Raw genomic sequence first — 21,087 nt, 5'->3', positions numbered from 1 at the left:
GGGAACAATAAACCTTTCCTGTTTTAAGGGGCGGACCTATCTATCTTATTCCTGGAGCATGCACATAAGGTTATTTTCTAAAATGCAACAGAATTTAGGTCTTTTTCACAACTATTTAACAAAAACCGTATCCATCAGCCAAAAATTGGGAGCAAATGTTTTTAAATTTATCCTTTATATTGAAAATATTGTTAACAGCAGCACTAAAATGACCTATTCTATATACAATTCCCAATCTTATATTAAAGATTTAAATCTTACATTACTGTATGTAAGTACTGTCAATATCTTATAACATAAAATAGGGACAAAGAGAGTTGAAGTTGAGAGCTGGCCCCAGTATGGTGTGATGACAAAATACTAAACTGTCTAAAAATAGTTGACTTTCCCAATCTCTGATTTTTAAATGGGCAAGTGTGGTTTCTTAAAGACATTCTAAAAATAAAAGTCTTGTTTAGGAATAGAATTAAAAGTATTTTTCACTCCTAGATAGCCAATCAAAATTTGCTTCTAAATCCCATACCATATTTTCAAACAAGCCACCAAAGCAAATGCATTAAAAAATAATTTTTAATAGGACAAACACTTCAACCATCAAAAAATAGTAACAACAAAAAACATGGATACCAGGCAAGGATTTTTTTAAAAGAAAAAACTAGAATGGGAACAGATTTCTCATGATAATCCATATGTCTTTACCCTAACATATACAAGGAGGATTTAGATGTAATTCCTCTGAATTATCTGATTTTGGGGGGGGGGGGTGTGAGTATGGAAAGAACTGTCACACTAAAGGTTCTATTTCAATGTTTAAGAATGTTCCTTTCCAGATTGATATTCCAGAGAAAAAAAATAAATAAAAATCTGGAATTATAAACTATTAGTGCATATCTGAGTTTACCTTCCAGATACAATGAGTGAAACTATGTGTCTGTCTATAAAGTTTAGGTAAACCTCTCAATCTTACTAGTTTGAGCAGCAGACCAAGTAGATCAGCTATATTGTTACACAATTTGTGGGTTTAATAACAACTATTTTTAAATCCCCCAGGTAGTTTCATTAAAAAGCTATTACAGGGTCAGAAGCAGCTAATTTGGCACTACTAACAATATAATCTGGAAAAAGGGCTTTTCCCAAGTGATACCAGGTTATGAATTTTTTGCCTGTAACTTCGGGGCCAAGCTCTCATCTTCCTGAATTATTACAATTGTTTCCAAAAACATTGCTCTGATATACAGACTCGGGGTGACCTAAAGGACTATTCTACTTAAATGTATTCACATTTTATTGAGATAACGCAATGGATTACGTCTTAATGTGTTTGAGGCTACAAATGTTAGATAAAACACTTAGATAAAATGAGGTTATTCCCATTGAACGAAAGGTGCTTTTATTATCATCCTATTTAGTTTAAGCAGTGCCATTCGCCATCTACATTCGGCTCACTTTGACACTAAGAGAGATTACTCACACGATCAAAGGTACAAAAATTACTACATGAATGGCAAAGCATTTCATCTCCACCACAGAAACACCCATCTTACAGCTTAAAAGAGCTGCAGGAGCCTACACAGCCTTTTTGTAAAACTATAGAAACAAAATTCACTCCCCGCCAGCAGTGTCCTCATCTCACCTACTTTAACTTTAGATGCTTTGTCCAACTTTCCCTTCATGAATCAAATCAATTTCAACTTAGAAAACGTGAAAGAAAAGAAAGTTTTTAAGATTTGTTACACATCATGTATCCCTACTAAGTTTAAAAAGTTACTGAAATATTAAGTTCCCATGAAGGTAATAAAGCCTGAACACATCAGATGAGTCGCATGCAGGCCCTGGAGACCACAGTGCTTCAGCCGATTAGAAAGCGGGGAGGAAGCCGTGGGCATGACTGTAAAACAGATCCACAACAGCAAACCCAGGAGAATCTCACCCAAGTCATTTAACATAATGGTAAATTTTGAAACTTTAAAAAAATATCCTCACTTGGCTACAGTTTATTTTGTAATAATAAATTTCGATCTATTTTCTTTCCCATGAACTTAACAGCTCCCCTGTTCTAACCATGAGACAGCTGGTTAGAATGGGTAGTCGATCAGATCTTTAGTTGTAGTTTTCTAACAATGACTCTGCCCACAGAATGGAGAATCAACCTATGCCCGACTGTCAACTCTCTCAAAGCTGTTACTGTTCGTTAACACGATAAGCATGTGACAAACACACCTCTAGCCCTGCTCGCTCAATTTTACGTAACGACGGACACGGCCCTTTCGGAAAGAGGAATCTTCAAACCAGCTAACAAAACAAGCCCCCCACACACATCATACCGTAGCACACAGGGTGCCACCATCTACAACATGGATGGGACCCAAAACTCGTGTGGGTGGAGGCAGGGTGAAGACAGGGGCTATGGGGCGCCCCAACAAATCGCGAGGCTAATCAAAACCCTCAACAAGAAAACTTTTTAATGTAACTAAAGACCCGAGGCAGGCATAACGCCTCCGTGCCCCCATAACGCCCACGGAATAAACGCCTCCTGAACACATCGGGGCTCGCACAAGTTTCCCCGAAAAGGCCCGAGTACACGGAGGGAACTAGAAATCGCAGGCAGCCACGCTGCGGCGGAAAAAAACGGCTCCTCTGGACGCCCAGGGACTCGGCTTCATCCCTGGCCCAACCACTCGCTCCCGGAGTGACCTTGGGCCAACCATTCCCTCTCTCTAGGCCTCAGTTTCGTTCTCTTTCGAGCGAGAACGTGAAGTCTTTCTGTTCAGAGCGTCAACTCTGGCCCAACTTCCTGTGATTCCGAATGGGCTTTTGGGCAGCCAATAATCAATGCCAGAAAAAGGAGGAAAAAAAAGCTGAAAACCGGTTCTGTGGGTCAGAAGCAAAAGCACCGTGGCTGGAAGAAGAGCAAGTGGACCCTGACCCAGCAGAGCGCCGCGCCGGGTGTGGGGGGCGGAGGAGCCCGGGGGAGGCCGGAGGTGGGCCGGCCCGGCTCCCGGCCCCTGCGGGAGGTGGAGTCGAGGTTCTCGCGTGCATTGTCCCCGGGAGGGAGCCATGTTTCTTCCTCCCCGGCACTCCCAGATGGCGGCCCGGGGCGCGGGGGCCTAAGCAGACCGAAGACCCAGGGCCTGAAGAGCGAGGTGGGGGGAGGGGGAGTGGTTGGCAGGGTGGAGGAGCCGGCTCCGGCCCGAGTGGCTCCGTCTCCGGGGCGGCGGCCCCCAAGGCGCACCAGGAGGCGACAGGGGGACGGAAGGGCCCCCAGGGCGACAGTTCCCGGCTCCGCGCCTCCCGCTCCCGGGTCAGTTGGAACGAGAAGGGGAACCCATGCCCAACTACGGTCTGGGACGGCGGCGGGCCGGCCGCATCGACCCCCTCTCCGGCAGCAGTCCGGCCGCGGAACAGCGAGAAGCAGGCGCGGGCCCCCCGACCTCTGAGGCCTCGGCTACCCCAGCCCCGAGCGCCCCGACCCCTTACTCACCGTTGGCGCGTTTGAGGGCATTTTCCGGCCTCTGGAAATAGGCCGGCATCTTGGCGGCAGGCTCAGCTCACCCAGCGTCAGGGAACTCCTTAGTGGCCCGGGCCGAAGGGGAACCAGCGCGAGGTCCCACGCGCCTCACCAGCAGTCGCCCGCGCCCAGCCAGCCAGCCAGCGATGGAAAGGAGGGACCCACGTGACCTCCGCGCGGCGGCGGCGCCGCGGCCCAGGCCCCGGATGTCGGGGGCGGGCCTCCGCGTGCGCACCACCCGTCTCCCGCGCGCATGCGCGCTGGCTTTACGCGCGGCGGCTGACGTGGCCGCGGCTGGCGCCCTCCGCGCGCTTAGGTGCCCCCTCGGAACTCCGAGGTTGAACGCCAGGGGAGCGGTTCTCAGGCTCCTCACCGCTCAGGCGACGACACTCGGGCTGGGACAGGTGAGATTTGGGTCCGAGTTCTGTCTCACTAGAAGGCAGGCGTCTGCACGGATTTATTTTCACCGTGATTTGTGCAGGAGTCGTGCAGAGTTGGAACCCGTCCGGTGCATCCGCCCAGCAGCGGTTCTCAACCTGTGGGTCGCGGCCCCTTTGGGGGTCGAACGACCCTTTCACAGGGGTCGCCTAAGACCATCGGAAAACACATATATAATTACATATTGTTTTTGTGATGAATCACTATGCCTTAATTATGTTCAATTTGTAACAATGAAAATACATCCAGCATATCAGATATTTACATTACGATTCATCATAACAGTAGCAAAATGACAGTTATGAAGTAGCAACGAAAATAATTTTATGGTTGGGGGTCACCACCACATGAGGAACTGTATTTAAGGGTCGCGGCATTAGGAAGGTTGAGAACCACTGGAACGGAAATGCACGGAGCAGGTGTACCTAGGTCAGCGCTGCTCAGGGGGGGGGGGGGGGGGGGGGGGGGGGGTGGCCCGCCCATCACGGACTAGCGTGGGGAGGAGCGATGCAGCGGGTACCTGCAGAAGCAAGCTCATTTCACATCTAGGTAACAAAAGCGTGGGTGAGTCCCAGCCGGTTGGCCCCGTGGATAGAGCGTCGGCCTGCGGACTGAAGGGTCCCGGGTTCCAGTCCAGTCCAGGGCATGTGCCCGGGTTGCAGGCTCGGTCCCCGGTAGGGGGCGTGCAGGAGGCAGCTGATGCATGATTCTCATCATTGATGTTTCTCTCCCTCTCCCTCTCTGAAATCAACAAAAAGGCATTTTTAAAAAATAAAAACATTGGTGACACAGAGATTGCCTGAGTGGGGGGAGGGGAGGTTCCCAGACAAGGCTAGTGGGGAGCTGAGACCTGAAAGACGGGAACAGACCAGTGACAGCAACCTGGCAGAGGGCATAAGCGCCGCAGCAGGACAGACCTGCTTGTTCGCAAACACGCGGAGTGCTGTCGCCTTGACCTTCAGCACACGTGACAAACGTAAGAAAATGAGCGCTAGTGACAAGAAGATCAATGTGTAACTGGCCTTTTGCTGCAGTCTTTATTGTTGATTAATAACCTTAATGTTCAAACATTATTTACACCTAGAGTTTGAAAGTCACTTAAACCGAATGTAATTGCTCAAGCCCTTGGTCTGAAATTCAGATGACTTCAGAAGAAAAATTCAGAAAGCAGCAGTGGAATAAATTATCGCAACTCATATTACACATTTTGTAATAACAGAGGATATGGGTGGACTAATGAGTACTACATTAATGAACAAGAAAACCACAGTATATACACAAAAAGAATTTCCGCTCATTTTTTCTGCTTCAGCAAATAGGTGTGTGTGTTTTTTCTATTTAACTGTAAATTTATCACTGTGAAAAAATTTGGGGGAAATGCAGATGGACCAAAAAAAAATAAATCACAAATTCTAAAAAAGATTATTTTTAAATTAAAATTCAGAGAGTTCTTCCTCCAAAATGTTTGAACCACTCCAAATGTCTGAGCTTACTCCTCAAAAACATAAGAGCCAGACAGGGTTGGGCAACAAGTACTAAGAAGCTGTAGGAACTGTTTTATGGGGCAGGATCAAGAGACTCGTGTCTGTGTATATAATAATTAAGTCAAAATTAAAGAGCTACACATAGAGCGAATACAGCTTTTAAATGCTGTAGATAAAAAACTAGTAGACCATAGAGAGACGTAACAGAATAAAATAGAAGGAAACCTGGCCTAAGAAAAAGCTTTCCAACATTCTTATTTTTCCATTATCATATCTGAATGGAAACGTTAATAAGATGAACTCATTAATTAATACTCATTATTTGGCAGACCTAAAACGAAGCAAACACTAGAAAATTGGGAGGTAAAATGAAATAGAGTATCTCTGTTTCTTTACCTTTTCTCACGTTAAAGCATGTGAAGCATATGGGAATAGCTAATGATCATTTAAGTGCACTAAGTAAAGTTATTTAGAGTCTGGTACTGTATTTGTGAATAAGTAAAGGTATAATGTCAATTTCCAGGATAAATTTACCTATTAAATTCAACCAACAAGTATTCAGTACCAACTAACAGCCATAATGTTAGGTGCTGGGAATAAAAAGATATAAGATGCCTGCTTTCAAGGACTTGATTCACTGGTGCAGGTGATACAAGATAGGACCTATTCTGGGCCAGGAGAAAAGCAACTTGTTGATTAATGCTCACTTATCCTATATAATAAAAGGCTAATATGCAAATTGACCAAATGGCGGCATGACTGGTCGCTACGACGTGTACTGACCACAGGGGGCAGATGCTCAACACAGGAGCTACCCCCTGATGATCAGTGCGCTCCATCAGCTTATGTTGTTCATCAGCTTATGTTGTTCATTATATTCCACAAATGAGTGAGATCCTGTGGTATTTATCCACTCTCAAGTTCCATCCATGCTGTGGCAAATGGTAAGAGTTGGTACTTACCATTGACAAGAAGATCAATGTGTAACTGGCCTTTTGCTGCAGTCTTTATTGTTGATTAATAACCTTAATGTTCAAACATTATTTACACCTAGAGTTTGAAAGCCACTTAAACCGAATGTAATTGCTCAAGCCCTCGATTCTGGTCGATTCTGGTCAAGGGCATGTACCTTGGTTGCAGGCACATCCTCAGTAGGAGGTGTGTAGGAGGCAGCTGATCGATGTTTCTCTCTCATCGATGTTTCTAACTCTCTATCCCTCACCCTTCCTCTCTGTAAAAAATCAATAAAATATATTTTTAAAAAAACAGTTGTTAAGGGTGAAACAGGTACTACTTTATACATATTTGCATAAGGGGAGGGGAGGGCCCCGCTCAGCCAGAAACCAGGCTCACGGCTGGCGAGCGCAGCAGCAGTGGCGGGAGCCTCTCCCTCCCCCGCTGCAGCGCTAAGGATGTCCGACTGTCGGCTTAGGCCTGCTCCCAGTTAGACATCCCCCAAGGGCTCCCAGACTGAGAGAGGGTGCAGTCTGGGCTGAGGGATGCCCCCCCCCCAGTGCACAAATTTCATGCACCGGGCCTCTAGTGAGAAAATAAACAACCTGAATATGTAAGAAACCACTTTAGGAAATGGTAAGAGGAAGTGATCAGATTGATGAAGGATATTTTCCTTAATGAAGCTACTTTTATACGACATATGACTGGATAATTTCTCTTAATACGATATTTTGGGGGGGTTTCTGACTTGAGGGAAGTAAATAAGATTCTCAAAAAAACAGTGCACCTGGCGTACAGGGCCACTCTATCAACACAGGGAAGCTGCCAAAATGCGGAGACAAAGAAACAGGTCACAAATGGCAGAAATGGAGGAAAGCAAACGATTGGATATAGAGTTTAAGGCCACGGTTATAAGGTTTTTCAAGAATTTTATGGAAACCGCCGATAAATTTAATGAATCCCCCAATAAGTATAGTGAGACCATGGAGGACATGAAAAAGGACCAACTAGAAATTAAGCATACACTGACTGAAATAAAGAATAATTTACAGAGATCCAGCAGCAGAAAAGAGGATCCCAAGAATCAAGTCAAAGATTTGAAATACAAAGAAACAAAAAATACCCAACCGAAAAAGAAAAAAGAAAAGAGATTCCAAAAATATGAAGATAGTGTAAGGAACCTCTGGGACAACTTCAAGCGTACCAACATCAGAATTATAGGGGTACCAGAAGGAGAGAGAGGGCAAGATATTGAAAACCTTTTTGAAGAAATAATGACAGAAAACTTCCCCTACCTGGTGAAAGAAATGGACTTACAAGTCCAGGAAGCGCAGAGAACCCCAAACAAAAGGAATCCAAGGAGGACCACACCAAGACACATCATAATTAAAATGCCAAGAGCAAAAGATAAAGAGAGAATCTTAAAAGGAGCAAGAGAAAGACAGTCAGTTACCTACAAGGGAGTACCCATACGACTGTCAGCTGATTTCTCAACAGAAACCATGCAGGCCAGAAGAGAGTGGCAAGAAATATTCAAAGTGATGAATAGCAAGAACCTGCAACCAAGATTACTTTATCCAGCAAAGCTATCATTCAGAATAGAAGGTCAGATAAAGAGCTTCACGGATAAGAAAAAGCTAAAGGAGTTCATCACCACCAAACCAGCATTATATGAAATGCTGAAAGGTATTCTTTAAGAAGAGGAAGAAGAAAAAGGAACTCTTACCATTTGCCACAGCATGGATGGAACTTGAGAGCGGATAAATACCACAGGATCTCACTCATTTGTGGAATATAATGAACAACATAAGCTGATGAACAAGGACTGATCCAGAGACGGAGAGGCATTGATTGGACTGTCGGGACTTGGAGGGAAGGTAGGGGAGGGTGGGGGTAAGGGGGAAAGATCAACCAAAGGACTTATATGCAAGCATATAGGCCTAACCAATGGACATGGACAACGGGGGGGTGAGGGCATGAGCGGGGGTGGGGGGGGTGGGGGGTAGAGGGTAACGTGGGGACAAGGACACATATGTAATATCTTAATCAATAAAAAATATATTAAAAAAAAAAAAAAAAAACAGTGTTGCCCTAACCGGTTTGGCTCAGTGGATAGAACGTCGGCCTGCGGACTGAAGGGTCCCGGGTTCGATTTTGGTCAAGGGCATGTACCTTGGTTGCAGGCACATCCTCAGTAGGAGGTGTGTAGGAGGCAGCTGATCGATGTTTCTCTCTCATCGATGTTTCTAACTCTCTATCCCTCACCCTTCCTCTCTGTAAAAAATCAATAAAATATATTTTTAAAAAAACAGTTGTTAAGGGTGAAACAGGTACTACTTTATACATATTTGCAACATAATATCTTACAGCTTTAAAACAAGTATTATGTTTTAGAGTTTACAGAATGCTTTTTACATTCATCGTTTTGTTTATAAGAATGCTGTAATGATGGTATTTATACTGATGAACATAAATTTTAGAGAGGTAAACTAAGATTCACGGTTATACTAGTACATTATTCAACAAACCTTTATCAAATGCGTACCATGTGCCACACACGGGGAATAAGCACCTATAGGTGCACAGCAGTGAACAGGGCAGATGTGGTTCCTGCCTTCTTGGACTTGGCTTTCTAGAGAGAGAAAGACTTCAAGCACTTGCCAGAAGCTCTATGAAGACGGAGACGCTACTCCCCTCTAAGCCCCCATTGTCTACCACACCCAAGGTCTTTTGGTGCCTAGACAGCTCTCTCTCCCACCTCTAACGGGGGGGGGGGGGGGGGGTAAGGGGGTGTGGGGGGAGGCCATGCCACCACTTCACTTGGAACATTCTTCACCGCCATCCATTTATTGCTCTGATGACAGCCACCTATTTATACTTCAGGTTAAACGTCACTTCCTCCAGGATTCTTCCCTGGCCCCCCAGTTAGTTTAGGTGCCAAGGCAGTGAGCACTAACAACATCCTGCCTGCACTGATCAGACTTCAGTATAATTACTTGCAGACTGTACGCTTAGCGAGTGGAAGGACCATCTTTGTGTTGTTCACCATTGTGTCACTAATGCCTCACAGAGAACCAGGCAGATCGGATGCTCAAAAAATGCTAGTGAGCCCGGCCGGCGTGGCTCAGTGGTTGAGCATCAAACCTGTAAACAAGGAGGTCACGGTTTGATTCCCTGTCAGGGCACATGCCTGGGTTGAGGGCTCAATCCCCGGTAAGGGGTGTGCAGGAGGCAGCCAATCAATGATTCTCTCTCATTATTGATGTTTCTTTTTCTCCCTCTCCCTTCCTCTCTGAAATCAATAAAAATGTATTTAAAAATAAATAAAGTGAATCCAGCCCCTGTGCACTAATGCATTGGGTTCCATCTCTGCTCACACACAGGGTTCATCAAGCCATCCTTCCTGAAACACTTTCTCCACTTGGCTCCCAGGCTCACCCTTTCCTGATTTTCTTCCTGCCTCTCTGAATACCCAGTCTCCTTTGCTGATGTCTCCTCACCACTCTGACCTCTAAGGTTGCAAAGAAGTCCACGCCCCTAGACCGCTTCCCTCTAACTACATCCATCCCTTGTTTCTAGCTCATGGCTTTAGACATCACCTCTATGTTTATAAGTTACAAAACTGCATCACCAGCGCTTGGCCTCTTCCCTGAAAGCCAGTCAGTCTCACACCCAGATGCCTATTTGGCACATCCATTAAATTTTGGACATACAGCATAACCCAGCCGGCCCCAAACCAGACGCCTGGTGTCTTCTGCCTCCACCCTGCTGCTCCTGTCACCTTGCCCATGCAAAAGGATGGCAGCCTTGTTCTTACGGTTGCTCAAGCCAAAAAGGTTGGAGACTTCCTTGACTACTTTTTCTGTCACAGCCCCACGTCCAATCAATCCTTCAACAAATCCCATAGCTACCTCCACAGCTACCACTCTGGTCCCAGGCACCCTCATTTCTCACCTGGAGTGTATAATGACCTGCTAACTCGTCTTTCTGTTTCCCCTTTGCTCCCTTCTCTTTACTCTCCACATAGCAAGCAGGGGAATCCTTTCAGAACAAAAGTGAGATGATCATGTCAGTCTCCCGATCAAGACCCTCTGTGGCTCCCCAGCTCATGCAGTGATAGTCAAAGTCCTTATAATGACCTGTAGGGCCCTATCCAACTCCTCCCCTTCCCCTTGTCCCTCCCACACCAGTGTCACCTTTTCAATGATGTCTTCTTTCAACTCTTTAATGAAATAACCTACCTTCCTCTCATACTTCCAAACACCTTTCTCTCTTTTTAAAAATATATTCTTATTGATTTCAGAGAGGAAAGGAGAGGGAAAGAGAGAGAGAAACATCAATGATGAGAGAGAATCATTGATCGGCTGCCTCTTGCACGCCCCCTCCTGGGGATCGAGCCCACAACCTGGGTATGTGCCCTTGACCAGAATCGAACCTGGGACCCTTCTGTCCACAGGCCGATGCTCTATCCACTGAGCCAAACTGACTAAGGCCACCTTTCTCTTTTTTAACAAAATTTTCCTCCATAGCCTTTATTTGCTTGTCACCATCTGATCCCCAACACATTTTATGAGTTTATGTCTTTACTGTCTAGACTATAATAAGTTTGACGAGGGCAGGGATTTGTTTCTGTTTGGTTCAACTGCTGTATCTCTGATATCTATACTGCCTGGCACAGAGGAAGCGCTCAATAAATATTTGTTGAAAAAATGACTTAATTGATTAAAGCAAGCCTCCTATGTTATAATTGCCATCTGCATGGTGTTCTCCCCTCTGACCCTGGAAGTCCCTTGAAGGTAATGACTGGGATGGTTCATCTTAGTTTATGGACAGTACCTGGCACATGCTCAACCCCCAGAAAGTGGCTTTTTAGCATGTGCTTCTGAGCACCTGATAGTTCCAGCTTCATGATAGCAAACAAGGTCCGAAACCTCACAGTCTTGCATTCCTAACCACGCAAGTGTCCACCTGGGATTGGAAATCCTTTCAACAGTGGCGGACCAAGGGCCGATGGGTGCACTGTGCCTGTGCCAGGCAGTTCTCACGGAACCTTTAGGTTCTGCAAATTGAAAGCAGGAAATTGGGATGCAGATTCACTTGAGTATATTTTTAGCAGAAAGGTATCCTGGCAGTACAAATACATACACCCATGAGTCTTCATCCATTAGTATTTGCCAGACTCCAGGAGAGCGCTGAGGGGAAGTTAGAGGCATGTTTGTGGGAACTGGAGCATATACTTACACATGCCATTGTTGGCATGCCTTGAAGCCCAGCTCCTGCTTGGAAATTAAGGAGGTTAAGCCCAAAGCTACACAAAACAATAGGGTGAAGGAAACAGAATGAGTAAGACACTGTGCATCGTGGTTTTGGGTGTGGTTTGAAAACAGGCGTCTCTGTTAAATGTGTAGAATATGATTAGAAGGAACCCTGGAACCACAGGGTGTGGGCTTCCCTCTTGGGTTTGTGGATATTAGACAGTCTTACATGGACCTTTTCAGTGTGTTATCTTCTCAGGGAGCAACCAAAATGGCCCCTCCTCCGGGATTTCCCTCCTTTCCTGACACCCAATCTAAATCTAAATGCCACCCTATGTCAGTTCTCAGCAGAGCATTCCTTACTAACTGATAGTTTTCTTCGTCTCCGTGGTTATTGTCTGTCTCACCACACTAGATGGTAAGCTTTAAGGGACCAAGTTTGTCTTGTTCACCATTATTTCCCCAACGCCTGGAACTATGCCTGGCACAGGGAAGGCACTCCATAAACGTGAGATGTGTGAATTGTGAGAATGAACAAGTCATCGTTTCTGTCAAAGAACAGTTTAGGCAGCCACCATGTTGGCCACATGACTTGCAGCTCCCCTGGGGACCACCATCTTGAACTGCAAAGGCCACCCCTCCCTTCAAATGAGCCAATCGCGAAAGACTGTGCACCTGAGCTCCAATCAAGAGTGAGGGATAGGTCACGTGCATCAGGATGAAAAAGCGAGGCAGACCACCTGCTCAGTGTGCAGTGCTCCCAGACCGTGTGCTGCGCACCCTCCTGCAAGAGTAAAGATGTTTGCCTTGCTGCCTGGCTCCCGAGTATGATTCGTGTTCTACCAGGACCCCTGAATTTGGGGGCTCACCTTATTTCTCACAGAATAAATAAAGGGGGGGAGGTTGGGGGTTAATGGGGGGGATGAGGACACATTTGTAATACCTTAACAACAACAAAAAAAGAATAAATAAAGGAATGGAGACTGTGGTAGGCCGATTCTAAGAGGCCCCACACACCCCCAAGACTCCACCCTATATAATACCTGGGACTGTAACTATGATGTGTTATTATTCCTGTGATTAGCTTATACATGTTACAATTGACGAAAAAGGAGAGCTATCTGGATTGGTCTGACCAAACTCATGAGCCCTTTAAATCTCTTTAAAGCATTCAATGAGATTCAAAGCAAGCATGAGAGGGAATATGGAGGGAGCCACATGGCAAGGAATTGCAGATGGCCTCTGGAAGCTGAGAGCAGTCCGCCAGCCAACAGCCAGCTAATGAACAGAGAGGTCAGTCCTACAAGTGCAAAGATCTGAATTCCTTCAGCAACTCGGATGAGTGTGGAGGCAAATTCTTCCCCAGTGTCTCCAGAAAGGAATGCAGCTTGACCAGCACCTGGACTTCGGTGTGACAAAACCCTGAATGGAGAACCCTATCTTGCCGCACCTGGACTTATAAATTACAGGACTGTGAGCTAACAAATGGGTGTTGTTTTATTTTATTTTTTAAAATATATTTTTACTAGAGGCCCAGTGCATGAATTCATGCACGGGTGGGGTCCCTCTGCCTGGCCGGCAATCAGGGATGATTGGGGCAGGCCAGCGGGGGCGGAGGGGGGGGGGGGGGGGGCTATGGGAGGTGGGCCGGCTGTGGGAACACACTGACCACCAGGGGGCAGCTCCTGTGTTGAGCGTCTTCCCCCTGGTGGTCAGTGCGTGTCATAGTGACCAGTCAACCAGTTGTTCTGTTGACCGGTCTAACAGTCGCTTAGGCTATTATATATATAGATTGATTGTAGAGGTGAAGGGAGAGGGAGAGAGACAGAAACATCAATGATGAGAGAGAATCATTGATCAGTTGCCTCCTGCGTGTCCCACACTGGGGATCGAGCCTGCAACCTGGCTAGTGCCCTGGCTGGGAATTGAACCATGACCTCCTGGTTCATAGGTCAATAATCAACCACTGAGCCACAATGGCTAGACTAAATTACCACTAAGTTTGTGGTAATTTGATTTGTTTCACAGCAATAGAAAATTAATACAGAGACCTTAACAGTTTTCTCCATATTAACAGAGAAGGAAGAATGAAGCGCTAAAGGAGTCTAAAATTCTAAAGTGCTTTTGCCTTGCATGAAATGAAAACAAACCACAGCTCAATGGAGGACAAAGGCAAGTTGTGTAGGTTTAACTGTACAAATTTAGACTGTTGAGCAAAGCCCCATAGAAGGAATCAGAGACTGCTCCACAGTGGTGTTCTGTTTGTTTTTCTCTTAAGAGGAAGTTTATTTAGACCAGCTGTGGGCAAACTACGGCCCGCGGGCCCGATCCGGCCCGTTTGAAATGAATAAAACTAAAAAAATAAAAAAGACCGTACCCTTTTATGTAATGACGTTTACTTTGAATTTATATTAGTTCACACAAACACTCCATCCATGCTTTTGTTCCGGCCCTCCGGTCCAGTTTAAGAACCCATTGTGGCCCTCGAGTCAAAAAGTTTGCCCACCCCTGATTTAGACAGTCACAGCGGTAGAAGTAAGTGGTAGAAGAAATGGGCTCAGGAAACAAGTTCCTGAGGCAAAAGAAGGGACCCTTGGAGCTTAGGAGAGAGAAAGGTGAAGGTGTCATGCATCTGGAGAGAAGAAGGGGGGAGGGGAAAGACGCAGGCCTGTCCCTGGAGTTAGGGCACCTCCACGGTGTTTTAGAACTAGGGACTATGTTTCATTTCCTAGAGAACTGGATCACAAATACATCTCAGTTCATCCTGTAAGCATGCCACGTTTGGAGTTTGACATGGCTTCAAACCCCAGCTCTGCCATTTACTAGCACCATGACTTTAGGCAAGTAATCTCTCTGAGCCTCGGTTTTATCATCTGTGTAATAGGCATGATGAGTTTGGTGGAGGTTTCAATGAGATGCTACCTGTAGCACTCAGCATAATCCCTGACACAAGCTCTCTAGAGATAATTCTCACGTATATGCAGAGAAGAGGGACAAAAATCATGCATAGACTATTTATAGCTTCTTTCTGCCCCCTTAGCTACTCTAAAATATTCTGATATTAGCTTCCATCCCTACCTTCCCTGTTTTCCCTACCTACTAGTGTATTCATTAGGTACATAGGGTAATGAGTTGGGAAGGCAGCTGCTGAAGTGGCATAGGAGATTCAAGTAAGAAAGGGCTGAGATAAGAAAAGAGGAAGAATAGAGGGGCAGGGAAAGGCTGAATGGTGAAGAAAGGGAAAGAGACGCCCTGGCTTGTTTGGCTCAGTGAGTAGACCATTGGCCTGGGGACTGAAGGGTCCTGAGTTTAATTCCAGTCAAAGGCACATGCCTGGGTTGTGGGCTCAATCCGCAGTGGAGGGCGTATAGGAGGCAGCCGATCAATGATTCTCTCTGATCATCACTGATGTTTCTATCTCTCCCTCTCCTTTCCTCTCTGAAATCAATAAAAATATATTTTTAAAAAAGAATCAACCAATGAATGCATAAATAATTGGAACAGCAAATCAATGTTTCCCTCTCTCCCTTCCTCTCTCTCTCTCTTAAAAAAAAAAAATTACTATAGGTAATGAATTATATTCTCATTAATGTTCTTTGAAAAATGTAGATAAGGATATGAATTTATTTTAATTACAGTTTTCTTGCTGAACTGTTTCTTTTAATGCAACACAGCTCCAAAGCTTGGCTTCCTGGGGCCTGGGATCTACTCAGGTTCCATTATCAGCGCCCTGAAACTGTGGAGACACAAGAAGGACCACTTCCTTTGGGGAATGTTCTGGAAGCCTCACATACGCTGGAAGCCAGTTAACCCTCAGGACAATGTCAGGGAAATTGACTGAAGCTCCTTCCAGAGGTGACTTCCTGGTTCCCAAGCTGGCCTGGAAACCCTTACAAGAGCTGCCACTCCAATGGCTCTCTTAGCTGACACCTGCCTAATCTCTCATTGAATCCAATTATGGGAAAAAGACAAAAAGCGCCCGTTTGGCTCCCAGGGACCTGGGAATTAGAACATCTGTGACCGCCTTACAATCCCTTGTCCACACGCCCAGACAGTTTGGGCACTTTTCACCTCCACATTAGTGCCAACCACTTCTTACTCTTTTCCTGGGGAGTGATGAGCGAGCAGGCTGTGCAAACAGGACTTAGCTGGCTGAGATTGCCATCCTTAGAAAAGTCTGCTGGTGAGTAGGCCCTTGGCTGGTGTCTGCGAACTTCAACTTCAGGAGTGCTCCCACCATTCCCAAAATTTATAAGCGTGACTGACTACGCCTAAACTTTTTGTACAAACAGTGGGGTTCATGCTGACCATGTTTCCTTCCGAGACCCTGGAATTTTGATGTGTGTTAGGCAGAAGATGCCTACGTGACTGGCCCCCAATAAAAAAAAAACCCGAGTCTCTAATGCACACTGGGTCTTTAATGAGCTTCCCTGGTCAACAATATTTTTTGTGTGTTGTCACTTGTTGCTGGAGGAATTAAGTGCATCCTGTGTGATGCCACTGGGAGAGAACTTCTGGAAGCGTGGGTCTACTTTTCTCTGGACACCACCCCATGTGCCTTTTCCCTTTGCCGATTTCACTTTGTATTCTCTGGCAGTAATAAATCATAGCCATGAGGACAGCTATATGCTGAATCGCGCGAGTCCCTCAACAAGTCATTGAATCTGGGGCTGGTTTTGGGAACCTCCTACACAAGGCTATCTCTGTCTATAAAAATAGCATAAAGGCTTTTTTCTTCATTCAGATCTTCATTGGGAGAGGTACAGAGGACGGGATAAATGGTTCCATTTGGTCACTGAGAAAACAAGCACAGAGAAGAAAGGCAACTTAGTGAGGTTTCATAGCTAAGATGGCAGAGCTGGGACTAGAATTCGGGTTTGTCTGTTTCCACATCCTTCCGTTAGTGACAGTTCAGCAATCTTATTGCTAAAGGTTGGAAATAACTCCCTTCTCTCTACCCCTTTTTCCTTCCCCTTAACTCTGGGGAACCTGTCTGGCAGGTCTGACAGCACCTAGTGGTGAAATGGGAGGAAGGGTGGCATCAATTCCACTCACCCTCCCTCCTACCCATGGATAACCTCTCTACCCTTGGCCCTGTGTCCCACTCCATCCAAGCTTGGCCACTGCCTTCCTTAGCCTTCCCTTCCTGTACCCACCACCTTCTGACAACTTTGTTTTAGAATCTATTGACCACTGTCTTTATCCTCATTTATTTTCTGAGTGCCTCCTATGTGTCAGAGACAAGGGTGGCACCTACAGGCCTTGGCCACTTGGAGCCGCTCCCTAACACATTCATTGAGGAAATACTTACGGTCAGGGACTGCTGAAGACACAGCATGAACAGCCCCACCGGGGCAGGGAGAGGCAATTCACCTAACACACTTTCATCCTGCTCCACCTCTTTTTCTCTCTCCTCAAGTATGGATCTTTAGGTCTGAAATCTCAGAAGCAAGATCTCTGGTCATGCCTTCCCTCCCCCTTTCTGTGTTCCCATCTGATCTCTGCTATGGTTATATCTGTATCCATCTCCCCACCCTTGAGCCCATGTCACAGCCTGTTGTGCAAATGCTTCACTCTGAGCAAGGGAGATCGAGTTTTACTGATTCTACAGTCTTGCTAAGCTAATGGGAAATGATTCTCCCAGCCAAAATGATACTACATATTTTGGGCTAAATGTCTGTAAGATTCAGCAAATTACCTTGGTGAACGGTGAAAGATCAGAGATTTGGGGTACATAAATTTAACATATTTTCTCTTTAAAAAAGTGTTTTTAATGATTTTTAGAGAGAGAGGAAGGAAGAGGGATAGAGAGATAGAAACATGGGTAAGAGAGGACCCCCCCAAAAAAGAGACGACCATCAATCGGCTGTCTCCTGCACACACTCCCCCCGCCCCCTCCCCCCAATCAATCGAATCTGCGGTAATGGAACCGTTGACCTCTTTGTTCATGGGTCAGTGCTCAACCACTGAGCCACACCAGCCCAGCCATATTTTCTCATTTCTTTCTGTTTACCATGTTTCATCAAATCTAGAAATGCCATCAATGATTGAACATGTCATTTTGTGTACCATTAAGAAAAAAAGGACACTCCCAATTGTAACTGTAGGATGCATCCCAGTTTCAGAGATTTTAAAATTTGAACTATTGGAAGCAATCCATACAGTATTTTTTAAAATTATGAAATAAAGCTGATGGGAAGCACATTGCCTGGAGGACTAGCTGCTGGTGACCAGGAGACCGCTGGAGCGGCTAGTCCTCCAGGCCTCGTGTCCGTGCCACTCCCTGGACCCACAGTGGGCAGGAGTAGGTAACTTGATGAGTGGGGGCCCTGCTGCTCTCCTCCAGCTGTGCCAGGAGGAAGTCACAGCCCTGTTCAGGGAGTGGATGCCCTTGGAGGTGAAGGGAGGAAGCTCCCACGAGGAGCCGCGTGTGTATTTGTAAGGGTAGTCCTCCCCTGAAAACAGCTCTCCCTCAAGAATGGCTTCCCTAACAGCCTCAGCACATCGGACGCTTCCCAGCGTGGGACCACCAGCGAAGACAAGGCCATGGCCAAAACCATCCGCAACCTGAGGAAGCCTGTTCTCCGACTAGCCCGGTCCTGCCTGGGAGGGGTGCTGTTACACTCTCCCCTCTCCCACCTCACCTTCCTTCTCAGCCTTGGCTCCTGACGGGAACAGAATGGAGGGCCTGAGAATATACTTTATAACGCCTCTGCCCCAGAAAAAGAAATTATGAAATAAAAATAAAAGGAGGAGAAAAAACTGCTGAAGTCTTACCTACCTAGAGAAAACCATTTCATTAGCATCTGTTAGAATGTTATTATCTTCAATATTTTCAATGACATTTTTTACAGTTATGGACCTTACATATAGTACATTTATTATGCATAATGTATTAAATATATATACCTACACGTATTTGTAGATATAGACATTTATAGTATACATTTCTAAATAGGTAGGCATTTTATTTATATAGTTCATAATGTTTGGGGTGCTATATAGATGTTGATGTGAACAAAGCTGACCCCATCTTTGTGTGCCCTCTAATTTCCCCCTGGTTTCCATGCTGAGTCTCAGCCAGCACCAAAGCCTCATAGTTAATGATTAGCTGTATCCTGTAACCAAGATTCCTGTCAGTAAAGGGCCAGCATGGCATATCAAACGAAGTACTGGCATCGATTGTAAGCAATTATCCATCATAAGACCACCAGGAGGTATGGTTCCTGTCTCAAGCTACATTCTTTGTCCCTTCGCCTTGTCAATCATTAGTAGTTCAGCTGTACTAGAAAACACCTACTGTAACAACTGAAGAGCAGGGGAGAATAATCTGTGTAGACTACTGAGTCGTCTTTTCCGTCCCGACTCAATCTTCCCTGTAAGCAAATTACCTTACAATAAATTCTGTTATACTCAATGAATTTGCCTGCTTTGTTTTTTAGTCTTTTTTTTTTTTAATATATTTTATTGATTTCTTACAGAGAGGAAGGGAGAGGGATAGAGAGTTAGAAACATCGATGAGAGAGAAACATCGATCAGCTGCCTCCTGCACATCTCCTACTGGGGATGTGCCCGCAACCCAGGTACATGCCCTTGACCGGAATCGAACCTGGGACCTTTCAGTCCGCAGGCCGACGCTCTATCCACTGAGCCAAACCGGTTTCGGCTGTTTTTTAGTCTTAAGACACCTTTACAGTATGGTGGTCACTGTACCTTCACTCCACCTTTACACAGGTGCACAGCCCCAAACCTTCCTTCACATTGTTCCCCCACACCCTTCCTCTGAGTTAACCATTGTCAGCAGCTGGGTGTGCATGTCTCCAATCATTTATATATATAAATACATATCAGAGGGAAGGCGAGGGAGGGCCAGTGGGGTGGGAAGAGATCAACCAAAGAACTTGTATGCATATATGCATAACCCATGGACACAGAAAATAGGGTGGGGAAAGCGTGGGGCGGGGATGGGCATGGGCTAGAAAAGGTCACTGGGGGAAAAAGGGAACATATGAAATACTTTCAACAATAAAGATTTTTTAAAAAATTAAATAAAAAATACATATTGGTTTAGAGTTTTACATACAGATGGGATCATAGTGAGTTAATACAAGTATGTCTGCCTCACTCTCTCAATGACTGTAATATGGAATATGCCATCAAATTTTTTTCTTTATTAATAGAGATTTAGGTGATTTTCACTTTCGCTATTACTGGCAGCTCTGCATGAAGATCCTTGCATGTGCATATTTGTGTGCATGTGTGTTTCACCAAAAGCAGGTATTTGAGGTGCAGGTTGATGCAGGCTGATGTGTTGTTGAGATTGTTAAAGCAAACCCTCGATAGGATCTATTTATCTGTAGAACCTCGCTGAAAATTACAAAGGCCAGCGAAACCTGAGTGCAAGTGTCTTCTTGGCTTCCAAACTGATTCTGATTCTGTGTCTCCTCAGCCCCTATTACATGCATGTTTTCTGTGAGAACAAGCAATATTAACAACTACTTACTACAGTAGTAAGCACAGAGAATCCAAAGGTGCATAGTTCAGGATGCTGCCCTCCAGGAGTTTAGTCCAATGGGAGACACAGAAGAGCTATATACACACCTACATATACTCCATTCCTAGCTCTGTGGCCAAATGCTATCAGATTCTGGAAGAGAGAAAGATTAGTTTTGCCTGTGTTTAGGGAAGAAATGGTATTTAAGCGTTCATGATGTAGAATTTCCCAAGGTCAAGAGCAGGTGGAACAAGGGGACTTGTTCAAAATGTAGCAGAACTGATGGTAAAGTGAAAAACAGGAAACAATGTCCATTAACAGACAATGAAACGAATCATATTTTCATAATAGCTTACATTATTGAACCAGAGCTCTATTAACTTAGGTATATCTGTAAAAACAAAAATTGGGGGGGGGGGGCAGCATTGTACAAGCAATTACAATGTGCTACCGAACAGGAGGCTGTGTAGCACCGTGATCTGGTGTGTGGCTAGAGACCCACTGCTGGGGTCCCATCCTGGCACCACCACTGCAAGCTGTGTGATCCTGGGTGAATGGTGCTACCTTTCAGTATCCTCACCTGCGAACTGGGGGTCATCATAGGATTTATAGATAGGGGTATAGTGAGGATTTAAGGAAGTAATACAAGTAAAACAGAACAGTGCCTGCCACTCAGTAAAAGTTAGCTATTTGTTGCATTGGTGTAAAATTTTTAAAGGAGTATAGTAGTTCGTTGAGTGAAACACATATATCAAAGGTTGAAAACATTGAGTAAAATGACAAACACCAAATTCAGTTCCTTGCGTGGGGTAGGGAGGGGAAGGAGATGAGGGAAGAAAAGGGAAGCCCTAGCTGGTTTGGCTCAGTGTTCGGCCTGTGCACTGGAGGGTCCCGGGTTTAATTCTGCAGGCTTGCTCCCCAGTCTGGGGCACACGGGAGGCAACCAATCAATGA

The 21,087-nt window shown here is 45.4% G+C and overlaps 1 protein-coding gene and 1 long non-coding RNA gene across 3 annotated transcripts in view; one reads left to right on the top strand and one right to left on the bottom strand.

The window, feature by feature from the left end:
- Nucleotides 1-3,678, bottom strand: part of EIF3A (eukaryotic translation initiation factor 3 subunit A) — a 31,948-nt gene extending 28,270 nt beyond the window's left edge. The window contains exon 1 of the mRNA XM_036335824.1: nt 3,482-3,678. Within this exon, the coding sequence (XP_036191717.1) occupies nt 3,482-3,530 (49 nt within the window). The 5' untranslated portion in view covers nt 3,531-3,678. The remainder of the gene's footprint in view (nt 1-3,481) is intronic.
- An 89-nt stretch (nt 3,679-3,767) lies between these two features.
- LOC118669694 lies at nt 3,768-17,476 on the top strand. 2 transcript variants are annotated; one of them, XR_004972096.1, is made up of 3 exons: nt 3,768-3,912; nt 12,808-13,112; nt 15,314-17,476. It is a non-coding gene; the product is annotated as an uncharacterized LOC118669694 (long non-coding RNA). The 2 variants fall into 2 exon arrangements; XR_004972095.1 differs by lacking the exon at nt 15,314-17,476 and adding an exon at nt 13,717-14,003.
- The last annotated feature ends 3,611 nt before the right edge of the window (nt 17,477-21,087 follow it).

The sequence above is a fragment of the Myotis myotis genome, unplaced genomic scaffold (assembly GCF_014108235.1).
Source record: "Myotis myotis isolate mMyoMyo1 unplaced genomic scaffold, mMyoMyo1.p scaffold_m19_p_15, whole genome shotgun sequence".
NCBI classification, from domain to species: Eukaryota; Metazoa; Chordata; class Mammalia; order Chiroptera; family Vespertilionidae; genus Myotis; species Myotis myotis.
Note: the sequence above shows the minus strand (reverse complement) of the source record. Positions and strands in the feature narration are given on the sequence as shown.